The sequence below is a fragment of the Tetrao urogallus genome (genome assembly GCF_951394365.1).
Source record: "Tetrao urogallus genome assembly, chromosome: 7".
In the NCBI taxonomy this organism is placed as follows: Eukaryota; Metazoa; Chordata; class Aves; order Galliformes; family Phasianidae; genus Tetrao; species Tetrao urogallus.
Genome location: NC_136820.1, coordinates 3,204,504 through 3,221,585, shown reverse-complemented (window position 1 = coordinate 3,221,585; position 17,082 = coordinate 3,204,504). Strand labels below are relative to the sequence as shown.

The 17,082-nt window shown below is 40.0% G+C and overlaps 1 protein-coding gene across 2 annotated transcripts in view; it reads right to left on the bottom strand.

Annotated features, from left to right (window-relative positions):
• VPS41 (VPS41 subunit of HOPS complex) overlaps positions 1–16,692 on the bottom strand; it is a gene marked incomplete at both ends in the record, with an annotated part of 103,762 nt that extends 87,070 nt beyond the window's left edge. Inside the window, 2 exons of one of the 2 annotated variants that reach the window (XM_079538201.1) lie at positions 12,904–12,942; positions 16,672–16,692. In XM_079538201.1, coding sequence (XP_079394327.1) covers positions 12,904–12,942; positions 16,672–16,692 — 60 coding nt within the window. Of the gene's footprint in view, positions 1–12,903; positions 12,943–13,561; positions 13,583–16,671 lie in introns of those variants that run through there. The other variant, XM_079538202.1, reaches the window with a different exon arrangement.
• Positions 16,693–17,082: the final 390 nt, after the last annotated feature.

Below are 17,082 nucleotides of genomic sequence, written 5' to 3'. Positions count from 1 at the left end.
GAAAGGATCTTTTGAAATGTTATTTCAGAGTTTTGTGACAGAATACAAATGAGATTAATATAGGGATGTCAGCAGCCCATGACGTAGCAGTCTGAAGTGAAGTGTCAAAATGTCCACCAAGAAACAATTTTATTCAGTAAGCCCAACAATGAACAAAGTTGTTACCAGACAGAATGACAACGTTAAATTACAGGGCTGTATATAAATCAGCCAAATTACTTGTGCCCACAGATCCTTAATAAATGACTACAGTGGTGCGGGAGGAGGTAGAGTCAAAGCAAAAAGGCTGGAAGTGGTGGAAGGAGGAAGGAAGCGTGCATCCATTCTACAGCAATTAATACATTACTGCATTTTATACACTGCTCATAAAGATTACACTTCAAATGTGTGGGTAATCTCTGAATAAATTTGTAAAAGTCAAAATTGAACTCCAGCAATCTAGTTTTTCTGAGATCCCACATGTTGCTGAAGTCTGGACATCAAATGTGCAACCAGTGTGAAAAGTTAATTCTAGCCTCTTCAGTAGTTTGCATAAAAGCATTCATCCATGGACCATTAGATAAAGTCACTGTAAATAAGTTTTGCCTGTCTTATTTATGAGTGAAAACTAAGTAATTTTTCCCATATGCACATGCATACACAAAAAAAATATATATACTTTCAGAAGTCAGTGCACTGAAGCATTCTGCCAAGCTTCAAGAAGAAGTAAATAAAATGAAACCTCAAATAGAAGACACAATGATGCACCCATTTCACGCTTTCTTGACAGGTATCTTTTATGTTAAGTAAAAGTTGAGCTAAAAGATGAATTGAAACACTGGGGGGAGGGGGAGGGTAAGGCAATGACTTGGCTGTAAACAAAGTGATATGAAAAGGTGATTTGCAAAAAATGCGAGATCTCTCTGTTGCTGCAGACCCCAGCCCATATATTAAACGCATTTGATGATCCCTTCTTGAGAGTATCAGAGTTTAATCATTTTTATGGCATTTTTTTCTTTCAGGGAAAGCTTCCATGCAGCCTGAACTTCTAAAGTAAACACGAGCCGTTGTTAATAAAAAGCAAATCAATAATTTTTGTTAAATTTTAATAATCCTGAAAACCAACAAATAAAACCATCAGCAGCCTGAGCTGAGCTGACAGTTAGCTGCGTTTCTATGACAACCCGGAGGAACGGTGCAAGTCCTGACTCGCAGCAAAGCCGCCATAGAAGCACAGTGACATTTACCCCAGACAAGGAAACTCAAGCCTCCCTTTAAAAAGCGAAAAAAAACCCGAAAAAACAAAAATCAATTTCTCAACTAACATGGATTTTTACTAAGTGTACGGCGCTTTTAATTAAAGAGAAGTCCTTTAAACCATCCTAGAGGAATCCGAACGTTCCAAAGTAAATTTTATAGCACTGCCTCTTGTACTGCCGCCAAACGCATCCTTCCACACAGGCTGCCTAAGAAAACACAACAGCCCAGCATCTTGAAATTCCTGTCAGATATTGAGAGGAAAAGAAATACATACTACACTAGATGTTGAAAGTGCTCCACACATGGCAGACTTAAATTCACAAAGTGCACGAGTCCCACGGAGCTGAGAAGAGGCAACTACCTTTGGGTTGCTTTAAACTAAAAACTATTTTTCAACTACAGGAACGCTAATTTGAAACTCATTTTCCTTTCATTTTTCTCTTTGTCTGTTGCTGCTAAACTAAGAGTAAAATTGCTAGGAAGAACGTGCTCCAGGTATCCACACCTATTTCCTGTGGAAGCTTGGTTCCAGTTGAAAGAAATATCCCAATTAGCTGGTCAGTCCAATCTAAATCCTACTCCTCTTAAGGGCCCTTCTTGCTCCTGAATTCCTGCAATTAAAGAAGCTGCTCTTCCCATGCCCACCGTCCAGTAGGCAAGGAGCTTCCTCCAAACTCTTCTGGAGCAGATTCACACAACTGAATGGTGCTGCAAGCGTGCACTAAGTCCTCCAAGGGCCAGTATCACCGTGAGGGAAGCAACCTGCCTTTTGACATGCAAGTTTGCAGCCTTCTTCAAATATTCCTACTCTACCCTCCCCAGCTCTGCCTACAGGAACAACTGCAGTAAAATACTGAATAGAGAAAATAATCCAAGAATTCGTCCTGGCAAAGAACATATCCAGAAGGAAACTGTGGGCAGCTCCTGGAGTTATTCCATTAGCCCATATTTGCTCCTGCAGCGGCGGATCTGCCCACAGGTCAGTCTGTCACATGAACTGCATGCTCTGCTGATTGTGGATACTCTAATTATGTTACGGGCATTGACAGCAAAGTGTCATCCTTCCTGCACCATTTGTCCTCTAAGTTTTCCAAAGCCTTTATGGAAATAAACGGTGCATACGTTATAAGGCAAGTGCCCTTCATCTTTGCTTGCGCATCGCCCATCCAGTTCCAGCCAGAACTCCAATTACTGGAGGTGGTCACTCCAGCACTGTTTACACCTTCATGTTTTGACCCTGCAAACCATTAAAATCCAAAGAGAAAAGCACCTGAGTTAACAAGAAATTAAACTAACTAGTTACAGTTTCAGAATTGTTGGTCCACAAACTTGTGAAAATCCTGAGTCAAACCAAAGAAATAAATTCCATTTATTTGGGGGTTGATGTAAAGGTTCAAAGAGCATCTTCCATTACACAAAAATTAAACAGTCACATCCTTTGTGGTTTGCTGAGGGTAGGTTCACTTACTACAGAAATCACAGAATCACAGAACGGCCAGGGTTGGAAGGGACCTCAAGGATCATGAATCTCCAACCCCCCATCTGACAACAAATAATATATATAATAAATAAAATATAAAATAAAATACATAAAAAGGCTCCTAATCCCAGAATGCAGTCTTCATGGAAAACTACTTAATTCTCTTCTATACATACAGAAGCACAACGTCCAGAAAAATATCTAGTAGAACTCAGTAAGATCACCTACTCCTTTTCTGATCAAATCTAGGCTCTCTCAGCAGCTTCTTGACCAACAGGATAAAAATCTCCAAGCTTCAAGCTTTTATAGAGGTCGTGCCTTAATCGGAGGGCTGCAATGGTTTTATACATTTTATTTTTGAGGGCCTTTTCTCTACAAATCCCATAACCCGTGTGGGACTAATGAGTACTCATTGGAATGGGTGGTACCCTGTTGAGAAGAGGGAAGGGAGGAACTTCTAACACCTTCCAGCACCTCTGAGAGCTGCGCTATCAGCAGGCATTTGCACAATGTGCCTGAGCCGTGGGCAAGCCCTTCCTTTAACTGCACCTGCCCTGAATAGGGCAGGAATGTACTGGGAAGGCTGCACAATGCTCAGCTTGGACTCAGTGGGTCTGAGAAGCAAGGCTATTGTAAGACGTATGAGGACGCTCACTATGCCCGACAACACAACAGATAAAACAAAACTATCGATTTCACCTCATTACTATGCCTAGAGATTTCTTACACTGGCCATAATACCTCCTTTGGTCCAGTAACAAAATGTTATGATTATTTTCAATCTTTTATCTTCTGCAGCTCAGATCCCAAGCCCTTCTTTTGGCCTTATCTCCCTTCATTCACATTCAAGAGATATCAAAGCACTGACTCATAAACAAATCTGATTTCAGGTTTGCTAAGCCCCATTCCTACAAATTTTTAGAGAAAACAGTCTCCTTGTAGTGAGTGGCTCAGGAAAGGAGATTCACTGCTCCATCACTCAGTCATCTCTCGTCCTCATTACCCAGACTGTATTTAGCCTGAGCTCAGCCCCCAGATCAGATTTAGCCTGAGCTCAGCCTAGACAAACTGGTAATCCAGATTACCAGACACAAACTTCTCTCAGTAGCATGTCAGGAATGTCTGTATGCATCATTTCTTAATTCCTGCTTTACTGTATTTCACAAAGAGTTACAAAAAGATAACATATGCTAGAGAACAAGATTGCCCATTTCTAAGACACGGGAATACAACTAGTGAATTACAAACTTAACCAAGGAACGGTATGGGACAGAATAAGCAGGGGATTTAATATTCTTAAAGCAGATTTAAAAATTACAAAAAGGAAGCTTTTAACAAATTGCTAATGTCTGTTGATGATTGAAGTAACATTATAATGTGATAACAGAGTTTGGAGATCCCTTCAATCTCCGCTTCAGACCAAGTCTCCAAGTCCCCAGTTCAGTAATGATACTGAATGGTTAGGCTCCAAATATTGTTTAAAATTATTTAAGGACAATCATTATTTCTGATGAAAACAGCAATTATTTGTGTTGTGCTTTTCCAGCTAACATCTATGTTGCATTACTGTAAAAATAGTATTGGGTCACTATTTTGTATAATCAAGAAACACAGATTGCCATTCAGAATCCCAGTCGTCCCGCTCTTCCTGGTTGCCCATTTCTTCATTTTACCTTCTTTTAAAAGAAAAGAAAAACAAATCCCAAAGCAAAACCAGAAAAAAAACGTGCTGCTATCCACTGTTTAGGGACAGATATCCACTTTCCTGAAGAGACAAGTGACACAGGACTCCAACAAGGAGAATCACAATAGAATATCTAAATATGGCAAAGTGCAACTTCATCATTACTGCTTCTCTACCCTATAATACAATTTCCAGATTTCTGTTCCTGTCTCAATGGTAAAGAGACTACCTGCGTCATTTTCAGGATTAGGATCATGACTCAGTTTTTCTCAGTGCAATCTCTTAACACTACAAAAATGCTTAAATTAAAAATAAATAAATAAATAAATAAATAAACAAACAAATAAATAAATAAATAATCTATGCCTCAAAGGCCTTTAACCTTCAAAAGCCTGGTTTGCTAGATAGTAAAGGATCTAAAACAAAGTGTTATAGCAAGTTGTCTTATTTACTGTGCTGAATTTAAATATTACATGCTTTACTGGACTCCCTTGAGGCTAGAAGTGACTGAGAGAACACAAATCTCTTTCCCTCTAGAACTCCCATACTGAAGTTTGGTCCCACAAGCAAATCTTAACAAAATACTAAAAATACATTAATGCCTACCAAGGGCTCGGATTAAAGACGTAAGGAAGAAACTTCCTTCACTAGTTTGACCCTCAGATTATTATCCCCTACTGTCGCTTCAGGTAAGCAGCAATGATTTAGGAAGAGCTCCCCTAAGGACTGTGAAGAACGACTTCAGAGCCTTCAAGTTGTGTTCTCCTCTATCCCTCCAGTTATAGGGAATTATGAGGGACTAAATGTGATGGGCCAATGGATAAAACTTAGCTCTGAGCCTGGTGTGCCCAACAGGGGTTGGGTTTTTTGACCTCTGCTTGATTTACATGAGACCAGGCCTGCTGGCCACCAGTAGAAGTAACTTACCCCACCAACGGAAGGGGGTCTGACAATGGGAGTTGTATTGTAAAGGTTAATTGATAAAGCTTTACAGTAGGAACAAATAGGGTGGGGGTGTAACTTGGGTAACTGGTATGGAGCCTGTATGTAACATGCCAGTGCTTGCAGGAGGGGGATGTGCCAGTATGATTCCACAGCCTCGTGTCTTGGTGAAGGAGGAGGATGACTTTGGCTGGAACTCAAGTTTATGGTCTTTGGGAAAGTAGGCAAGCAACTTATGACAATTACAAGTACGTAGTGCAGCTGTGCAGGGAGAAAATTAGAAAAGCCAAAGCCCAGCTGGAACTGTTGCTGAGGGCAACGTGATAACCAAGGATCAGGATAAGGCTGAGGTACTGTTTTATAAAGAAAGTTAAAGCTAAGCCCTTCTGTCCCCAGAAATGCCACCTGCATTAGAGAAGACAAAGACCAAGGCGAAGTGCACAAGTTCTTAATATTCTTTGCCTTCTTTGCCTCAGTCTTTAATGGTAAGATTTGTTACTCCCTAGGTATATGTCTGCTGGGTGAAACACTGGCTAGACGGCCGGACCCAAAGAGTTGTGATCAGTGGAGTTAAATCCAGTTGGCAATCAGTCACAAGCAGTGTCCCCCAGGGCTCAGTACTGGGGCCATTTCTATTTAACATCTTTATTAACGATCTTGATGAGGGATTGAGTGCACCCTCAGTAAGTTTGCAGCCAACACCAAGCTGGGAGGAAGAGCTGATCTGCCAGAGGGGAGAAAGGCACTGCAGAGGGACCTGGATAGACTGCATTGATGGGCCGAGGTTACTGTATGGGTTTCAATAGGGCCAAGCGTTGGGTCCTGCATTTTGGTCACAACAACCCCAGGCTTGGGGAGGAGTGGCTGGAAGCTGCCTCATGGAAAGGGACCTCGGTGTAGTGATGGACAGACGACTGAACATGAGCCAGCAGTGTGCCCAGGTGGCCAAGAAGGCCAATAGCATCCTGGCTTGGATCAGGAGTGCTGTGGTGAGCAGGACCAGGGAAGTCATTTGAGAAGAGGAGGCTGAGGGGAGACCTTATTGCTCTCTTCAAATACCTGAAAGGTGCTCACAGTGAGAGTGGGGCTGGTCTCTTCTCACTGGTGACAGGATGAGGGGAAATGGCCTCAAGTTGTGCCAGGAGAGGTTTAGGTTGGATATCAGAAAGAACTTCTTTACAGAAAGTGTTGTTAAGCACTGGAATAGGCTCCCCAGGGAGGTGGTTGAGTCACCATCCCTGGATGTGTTTAAAAAACATTTGGATGTGGTGCTCAGGGACGTGATTTAGCAGAGGGCTGTTAGGGCAGTATGTTGGACTGGTCATGGTTGAACTTGATGATCTTTAAGGTCTTTTTCAATCTGAGCAACTCTATGATTCTGTGATTCAAGTCACCCATTCAGATGCAGATAAAGCAGCAGCAAATGAAAGCTATAAACATTCAAGGTCTAATTCATTAGCCTGCCTAGCCAAAAACTGAAAAGACGGTTTCCTTCAAAACAAAGCCATATTTTGAAATTACTGATTTCAAGTGACAACCTTGGTAACAATATCAACAAAGATGCAAATTATTGAGGTGGGCAGTGAAGACAGTTATCTTTGTAAAAGACCTGGTTACAGACTGCTGCATTTTAATGCTGCCTAAACACGGGCTCTGCAAGAATTAAAGTAGCGTGGAATAAAAGTCACAATCATTCAGAATAAATACCAAAAAAGACTGAGCTACCTATCTGTACAATTCGTTGGAATAGGAATTCCATAACTATTGCTGTACAAAACAACAGTAAGACAAAAGACTGAAAATTCCAAACCATGAAGTCACATTCGGTACTTTTGCATCTAAAAACCATTTTCCTCTAGTTCTATAGTGAAAATTCAGTGATGTTAGCTCAGTGAAGGAAGTGAAGTGCATAACCTGCCATCCAGCTTCTTTATGATTCCTCTAAGGCAAATCACCAATACCTTCCCAGCCCCTGGTTGTAAAATTGGCAAATCTGGATTACAATGTTAAATTTCACAGAGCACTTTTTCTGTTCTCCCATGCATTTTCTTCAGGGATTTATTTAATCCCTCAGCCTCTTTGGGAAAATGCAGATATACACCAGGAGCAAGGAATTATGATGATATGGCTGCCTGTGAATATGTATCAAAAAGGGCTGCATTCAGAGTATGAAATAACAGGCGGAAGAAAAGCAAAGCACGGAGCATTTTATTTCTTCTCAAAACTGTTGTGGTATGCAGAATGTCACACTAAATTTCCAGAACACCAATTGAAGATTCACTCGCACAGGTTTGAAGAAGCTGGTCATCAGCCAAGTTATGAAGCAGAAATAACACAGACAACATACTGCACACGAGCAATCATTATAAATGGCATGTAATAGAAAAAGAAGTAAAGTCCATAAAGTAAGTCTTGGTTCCAATTCAACTCCCACCAATTTCTTTTCTTTTACTGATAGTTTTGTGCAGGGCAAAAAACATCCGAAAATTTTTTCACTACTCCACTTCAGGAATTAAAAAAAAAAAAACAAGCAGCACCACAGGATCAGTCCATCCACTTCAGCTGTACCATACTCACAGGCAGCACAGGACAGGCTGTTTTATCTTCCATGCCCATCCAGGAGTGAAAAATCCCAACAGTTACAACTCTCAACAAAACCACACATTTCTACTTGTATTTTCCCTTTGCTGAGTAAGGAACTTGGGCAAGCATTTGTTTCCTTCACAAACCCTACTTGAGCAGTTGCCACCTTGTGATGTACTGCATACGAAAGCCCTACAGTGCGGATTTGGGAACAGTAATTTTTAACAGTTACTTTCACCCACTTACCACAGTGAAAGAGCTAGAAGGCTCACAGCTGAATTTCCCCACTGCTTTCCATTTTCTACCCCTCACTGTTATTCCACCCAGATGAATGCATTTAGTCTCTTGGAAAGGCCACATCTGCATACTGTTAACACACCGGCTTTGCAATTGCATTTCATTTCTATAAGCTGAGCAGTATTTTTACTTTTTACATATTCCACAACACGCAGGCAGAACAGGCACTTTGGTTAATATTAATAGCTCATTAAATGAAGTATGTAATTTTCACCCCAAACCAGCAGGTATTAAAAGAATTTAGCAATAATCCATTTTTCCTGCAAGTCAATCCTCTAACGATGTATATTATGTTAGTTACTACTCACTGTAAACTTGTTTTTCTAATTAATATATGAAAAAATTCCATTTAAACTGCAATAAATAATTTACCATGTTCATCCTACTGACTCAAATTGATAAATAATTTCCATGATACATTTTCCTCATTAATAAGGAGGATAACTTTCTATTTGTAATTTATATGTGTTTTCCTTCCCTTCTCCCTATTTAAAAGGCCAACATCACTTAAAGCCATGCAAGGACAAGCAACGTCTCTCCAGAGTGCTCGAGTACGTGAAACAGAATATGTTTCCTAAGTATTTTTCTCCTGGCTTATGTTTTTAGAACTGGAAATTAAAAAAAAAAAAAAAGGCAACCTAGTATAGAGTTATTCAATACTAAAGACAGAAGGCATGATGACATGAAATGATTTACAAAAGGTCAGGCAGAAAACAAAAAACTGCAAGTTGGACTGAATTACGGTAGCCAAGTCTACTTCTCATTAATTTTTTGTTGCAATGGTGATGCTCCTTCAAAAGCTTAGTAGCCACAGAAGAGCTCACCTCTTCCAGCCCAGTGCCCAGCACTCCATGTTAAGAGGACATTTTGATGGAAACTGAGTATGACAAGGAGCTTTTTTTACCAGATGCTTTATTTACTTGAAACGATTTAATTGCTTTGACCTAATCCAGACCTAGCATACAAGACAAAGATCTGGAGAGCACTGAAAAGGAAAAGAAAACATCAAGGCTTTTTTTTTGTTGTCCTCCTTTTAATGCTTACACATTTCATAACTGTGTTCAAGTTCAGATCTGTTTTCAAAACCTTGAAGAACAAAAACACTATCAGTTTCACTGGAAGAAGTGTAGGGCTGTGAGATATCTTTAAGCCCACATAAGCTGTCTGAACACTGGGTTAACAAAGGATTTCTACAATAACTTCCCTTTTGTAAATTCTCCTACGATTTAGCAGTATGGTGTTTAAATAGCTAAATGAGAGAATTAAATGAAGATTTCCTTTTCACAAGGGAGGAGCGCTCAAAGATCAGGGAACAGGCAAAAAAATCAAGAGTGGGAGACATAAAAATGGAAGTGGTGGAAGCGCTCAAATGGAAACACACCATGCTGTACAGCACAGAGATATGATTGCTAACAAACACAAATACCTAACAGAAAAGAGCAAGGCACATATCAGTGCAGCATTTTAACTCTAAGAATACAAGTTATTATCCTTCAAAACTTTTTGCATAAAAGAAGCATCTGCCTTCCTTGTTGTTTTCTTCAGCAGGTCAAAAATACAGAACAAAAACTTAAGTCTGCAGTGCAAGGCACACAAAAATCAGTAAAATTCCTCACATGATCACAGAGTTTTCTATGGGACAATGCACTGGTCTTATGATTCCACTGACACTTCTTTTGAAGAAAGCCCTTGTAATGGAAATAAGAACTGGAACAGGACCATCTGCTCGTATGCCAAGTAGTAAATTAGAAAGGAAAGAACAACATTAATAAATAACTAGCCAAATTGCAGGATGATAACTTAGCTCTGATTCTCTCATCAAGAAGGAAGGCTCCATTTCCACTTCATGAATTTCATCTAATTAGTTGAAAGTAAAATAATATTTTCCTCAGGACGCCTCACAATGGTCCATGATGTAATATAACAGGATTATCTCATTAAGAGCAACTTTCAAAGCAGCAACAACCTTAATGCCAGAAAAATGCTCTTTTGCATCTCACTTTCCTACCATGTTGCACTCCTGCAGAAGAAAGCCCGAGTACTTTCTTACAGATTTATTAGCATCATCATTTCATTCATTAGCAAAATCTAAGATGGGTCTGCCAGAAAGAAAACAACTCAGTTAAGAAGAAAAGGATTTTCCTGAAACAGACACTGCAAAAACAGATGAATAATTTGAAATCAGGAGGTCAGACTTTGGCTATACATAATTAAGACTTTTTTTCCCCTCCACAGTTTATGAGTTGCCCAAAGTTAGATTACTTTCTTGTCTATTTTTAAGGTCTCATCATATGTGGAGGACCCAACATGCAGCTCTAGGTGCTGCAAAATAAAATCAAACAAGCTGTTGAAAGCACATTGTAGTTGGACTTTTCTGACAAACAAACCTGAGCAAGGCTCAACCTCAAATGCAGCCCGCTTGATAATGAAGTTGTGAGAAGTAAACCAAGCATACTTCATAAGCACAATGTGCAACAAAATACACAGAAGAAAACCAAACCAAAACAACAAATGAACAAAACGAAACACACAACAAAGAAAATTTGTTGTTGATTGAGCAGGAACACATAGCAAGCCAAGTAGGTTTTTCTTTTGAAAGCTACAATATAGCATTAGATACACAGCTTCCTCATCCTATCAGCCTGTCTAAATGAAAATTACACTTACAAAACACCATAAAATATGTAAGGATATGAAATAAAAGTCTAAGTTGTACTGTGGTTATCAGGGAAGATGTACTGACACACACTGAGATGCCTGCTTAACATCTGAACAGATGCATCACCTTTGCTAATGAATACCTCTTGATTTTACACATTCTGACTTAAGCAGATGGGAAGTATTTAAGCAGCTTTAAGAACTGAATTTACTAGAAGAGAGAGTTGCAACCAAACTTACAGTGAGAGGCTCTTAGCTGAGACATTTGAAATGGTCACGTTTGTGGACTCCCACATTTGAGCTTTATTATAAAGCTTTACCTCCGAGCCCATGCAAACAAACATCCTGGTGTTTGGTAAAGAACTGGCCATTCAAAACAAATCAAGCAGGTAACAAATTAGGATTAGCATGTTATTTATTAACTGCTAATAAAGGAATGACATCAAAGGAGTTGCTGCATAAAAGAGAATCACTGCGCATTTGATTCTTTAATAACGTGACGGCACAGCAATGCAAGAAGTACAAAGAAAACCCCACATTCTGTATTTTGTTTATACATCCAGTCCAGACAGGGACATCATTTACTCAAAAACAGTTATTTAAAGTTATCTTCCTCCATAATAAAATAGATTTCTGTAATACAACCTGTATACATCATACGTTCTCTGAAACCAACAGTAATAACTTTCAATTTTATGGAAACAATTTAAATGAAATTAAGTGCAACCAGTTGTATAGTATATGTAAAAACCTTTATTACTGTGGTGGCAAGGCCTCTACAAAATCCATGCCTTAAATACTATTTTTAACGGTTCAAAAAGGACACTGGCTGCAAGGATTAGAGACCCAGCTCCTAGAACTGTTCCTATAAGATCCATCCCAAACCATGTGCCACCCAAAAGAAATCACATAGTTTTACAGTCACAAGAAGTAAGAGTGAAGCTATCAGCTTGCCCTTCAAATAGTACTAACGAACATTAACAACATTTAGATGTGCTGCTCCTACCACTATTTTTTATTCCACTTTTGATTAGACAGAAACTGCATCATACTTATCCTTCCTTGAAGTAAAAATAAACAAAAGTCCAATAACCTGTTAACACATTTATATTAATTCCACTGTAAATTATTCATTTGAAATAGACTAAAGTGTTAAGAGGTTACTGAAACACTAGAAAGACAGGCCCTCATATGCAATAGGCTTTAAAGCTGCAAAAACAGACAGAGAGTCATACACATTATTCTGTGAATATCAGCCCTGAAAAGGAGATTGTTCTTCTACATAAGGCTGAGCTTCTGGTCTGGTCACTATTTACAAGCACTTCACATTAAGGCCCCTCCACACACAGTGTGGTTCTAGAACAAAAATGTTTCACATTAGGCAAAAAGTCATAGGTCAGAGAATGGCCTGGGTTGAAAAGGACCACAGTGATCATCTAGTTTCAACCCCAAAATAGTTGGTTCTCAGCAGCTGCTCCACAGTGGGGCCAAAGAAATCTCTGCTTCTTCCTAGTAGCACCCTACAGTGTCACAGCCACTCACGGAAAGCAGAGGAAAAAGTTATTCCACAGTCATACAAGGTACCCCCTTGCTAAAGCTCTTTCAAGAGCCACTACTATGGCCTCTGCAGAATCCATCACTCCACAGACTAGGATTTGTGCCTGCTTAGTACCTATGCTTGAAGTGTGAAGATTTGGCACTAGATAAAGAAAACATCTTATCTAATGTAGTATTAGTGCATACATAATTATACTGTCAATTAAATTTTCAGTTCTTTCATATGGAAACAAAAGTGCATACACTTGAATTTTTCTCTTAATTCACTTTCCTACAATTTGGTGACTGCATTTTTAAGTATAAAAAAGCATTTAATAGCAAATCACAGCTCCTTTTCAATAATTGAAGTGTAGCTTAACATTCCTTGCTATACTGTATCAGCAGAGCTTCTAAACAAGCAGCTACCAAAACAAACCAGTGACAGCTGTATTTTTTCAAATCGACAGAGGACTGGCAGGCTTACCTCAGATTCATCTGTTGATTCCTCATTAGACCTTGTTTCCTGAAAACAGTGCAAAGAGAAAAGAGAATGTTAGCTAAGTACATACATAACCCTAAGTGAATGAGTAATAGTTTCCCTTTTAAAGTATTTTTTAAGTCTTTAATAAGAGAGAAAAATGAAAACAACTCAAAGTTCAGTGTTTCTCAACATTCCAGAAGTTATCCTTCCCACTCACACCTACATCATGGGCATCTAATCTAGTGCCACACTGACACTCAGTGGCACCAGGTGACCATGAGACTGCTGCTCCCTGCCCTACAAGGAAGGGTGAAGCATGCCCTCTGTGAAAGCCTTCCTTCCCTCAAGAAGCACTGTTTTACAAAGCAATGCCTTGTGGTTTGACTTCTGAAGCAGAATGGCACTTTCTTGTTATCCAGCAACAAGCTTCTGCATTCAACTATTAGCACAGTTATTTTAAAACTCAATAACTTCAAGCCATTTTCCACAGAAATCAGAATTTAGCGATTTTTTCCTTCCTATCATACATCAACGCAAACCAAGGGGCTTTCTCTTGCCTTTAAAGCAACTGTACCTTTAAAACATCTCTGTGTGGCAAGACCATGAATCTTACTGTCCTACCAACAAAAAAAATCTACGTTGCCTCCTGCTAATCTCTCACCTGTCCACTGGTAAAATCTGCTGATGCAATGCCTCCTCAAAGAAGTCAGCAAAATGAAGATTTACTTAACGTACTTATTGCTATCAATTGCAATAAAAGGTTGCAGCTAACACGCTGACAGTGAATGTAAGCATTTTAACAACAAAATATGATACAAGCAAAGAATGAGCAAGCTAGAAGGCAGCATTTCAAATCTTATAAAGTAATATTTGGATACTGTGATAAATAGGTAGGGAATTTCACCTGAGAAGGAAAAAAAAAAAAAAAAAAAAAAAAAAGAAAACAGAGTTACCAACAGTTTAAGGAGAAAGGAAAAAATTAATGCACTGATGACCAGTGTCATCTTTAGTTTGCCACATTTATTTATTTTCCCTATTTATAAAAGGCACCGACTGTCACCTCCAAGCAGAAATTAAATGCCTGCAAAAGCCTCATCTGCATTACTGAAGGTTCACCCTTAGTGACCATCACAACTGGTTACACATATGGGATATGGGAGAGAAGAAAAGCTGCTTTTTGCTACTTGAAACTCACTGCAAGATGTAACCAGGATTGCTGCCATCTTACCATATACAGCCAGGTCCATCTCTAAACCACATACCCCAGGGAATGGTAATCTAGACTGCCTGTATTAACAAGTAGAAAGAGGAAAGTGCAAGCAGGAGGAGTATGGTAGTCAAGAAAAGGTGAAGAGGGATTAAAACTCAGGTATCCTTTAACCTTAAGGCTTAACTTTATTAACTGTGGATCAGCCTCTCCATCTGTTCTTTTCTTTCAGAAAACAGTAATTTTGTTATATATGAGTAGAATCTCTTTGCCTTTTAACTTCTATAATAACAAATGATGAGAGAACTAAAATATCAGGCGGTAACACTGGCAGCCTATCGGACAAGCTATAACAACACAAATAGTCCCCTGCAAAATATCACTAAACTCTGAACATAAAATTTGCCTGTTTCCTGGACACTAAGATTTGCATACTCAGCTCCTTTGTACAAAAAAATGATGGATGCATCATTTTGATATTTAGATCACGTAGTTTATGTCAGAAGGACAATGTGTTTGGGGGAAAAAAAATTATCTGTTTTCTCTAAATAAGCATTTAGAACAAGGGACATTTTTGCTGCTACACCATTTGGACTTTTTTTATGGACTTCTTAGTGCAGTTACACCATTTACATCTTTCCCCATGCTTTTTAATTGTTTTGGTTACTCAGAAAAACAAGAGCTAGGGAAAAAAAAAGCAACAAGAATTCTTAGAGGGAGCTCACTGAGTTTAAACCCCACACAGACAGGCTCACACAGGTGCACAGCAAAGTTACAGCTTACTTGCTGTTCATCCTTACATCCATTTGTCACTTAAAACAACAAAGATTCCACTAAATTGCAAGCTGTTATGTGAAAGGCCATCCTTGGAAAATAGTGCCCTACAAAGTCACAGTGCACCAGAAGTTGATTCAAATCAACAATCTATGTGAACTGTGAGAATACCAATCTACACTGCTAACGCTGCTGTATTAGCAAGCCACTGCAATTGCTGCTGCAAAATTTCATAAACAGAACAGAAATTCAGGTAAGTGTTCTACGGTCTTTATGATTAACAAAAGAAAACATCACTGAATAATTCAAGAAGAGTCTCAGCTTGGGCAACAAAAGCAGAAACTCTATTTGCTCCCTGACAACAGTTTTGCTGAAGGTGTTCAGAATCAACTCGTACCAACTAATTCACTTGCTAGCAACTTAGTGAGAGAAGCTTTTTACCCAGAACTCTCCTACCAGCACAGGCAAACTGTAGTTATAACTATCCTGGGGTTTTGTCAGGTTGTTTCCCTCTCTCACCAAATGCACGAAACAAGCGGACTGCACCCCACTTCTAACTGTGGAAAGGAAATTCCTCAGCAGGGAATTGTACATGAGCAGAATCTCAAATCATGTAGGAATAACTGCCATAAGTCTCAGGCTCTAGGGTAAAATCGGAAGTATGTCTCAGATAGATAGCAAATGCTGTTGCTCAGACAGCCTAAGAATAGAGAAAGTGAAAACAGATGAGGAAGTCACAGAAATGCAAAGTAATCTTTAACCATTAGAATCTCTCATTCTGTAGATGCAATATGAATTTTCAAAAGATTTTTTTTCACTTGGCTTCCTAATACAATGGATATAGGGTTTATAAAACCAGATGTTACCAACTGTTTAGACCTATTACTTAAATCTGCTGGGAGTGGAAAACTGTGAAACTTGGATTGCAAAGAAACCATCCCACTGCATGCACAACATAACATCCCTTTCAGTCATGCTGTGCATACACTGCATAGAAAATAAACAGAAGACAGCAAGATGTCTAACTATATCAGGATTACAAAAACACAAACTGCTTTAATCTCTCACTTTACTAAAGCAGGTAAGGAAATTTATCAGGATTGGTTTTATCCCAAAGGCTCTCTGAAGTGTTATTAGTTAAAAGCTTACCAAGTTAGACAAAAAAAAAGCAAAAAAAAAAAAAAAACCAAAAAAAACTTCCCCCCAAAAGAATCCAGCCTCTCACAACAAAGTCTCTGAGAGCAGAAAAGATGGGAACCAAATGGCCAATTTCCTTGAGAGAGTTTTAGAGCTCTTTTTCGTTTGGTCTCTCAGGAAGGACAGGAGCCGTGCTGCTCAGCTGCACATCAGAAGTAAGAGCCCTAACTCAGCAAACAAACCGAGAAAGTATTCAGAAAGCCACGGAAAGCCATTTCTAGCTTTAATTTTATTGTTTTCTCATGCATTCCAGAGGGGCCCTTCCTTCAGCCCCTTACTCTCCCCAGCGACGGTGCCAGCTGCATTTCAATCACCCGGCCCCAGCTGCTAGAATTCTGTATCAAATGTCACCTAAACCCAGCACCCCCAGCCCGGGCGGTCCGCTCAGACAAGCCCTGACACTCAGCAAACGAGGGGAAGGACTGGAAGTTTCGCTCGCTTCCTCCTCTATCTCCAAACCCTGCTGCCGCCACGCCGCCGGCCCGCGCAGCCCCGCCGCCAGGGCTGCTCCCCCCCGCCTCCCCGTTCCCGCTCCCCGTCCGGCTCCTCGCCCGCCGGCGGGGCAGTGCCCTACGGCCCCTCTCGGCCTCTACCTTCTCCGCAGCTTCCGCCATGGCGCGGCCAGCTAGCCGTCATGTGAGGGCAGGAAGGCGGAGGGCGGAGGCGCCTGGGAAATGTAGTTTGTGTGGTGGCTGGGTTGTCTGTCCTTGTTTTAATCGCCGTTCCCGAGCGCGTCTGCCTGTCTGTGAGGATAAGACCCGTGATGAGCGCTCACGGGAGCAGCACTCGGGCTGTTGTGACGGGAGGGCCTTACAAAGCCTGCATTTCTTTATACAATTCTAAGTGCTGCTGCGTTTTCTTTCTTTAAAACTGAAGACCTGAGTGCCTGCAATGAATCTAAGCTTTCTTTCTGCGTTAAAAATATCACCAAAGCTAAATAGCAGTTAGGCAGTACTTTCAGGCGTTATTCACGTGAGGGTGATCAACAGTGTGAATGTACCAAT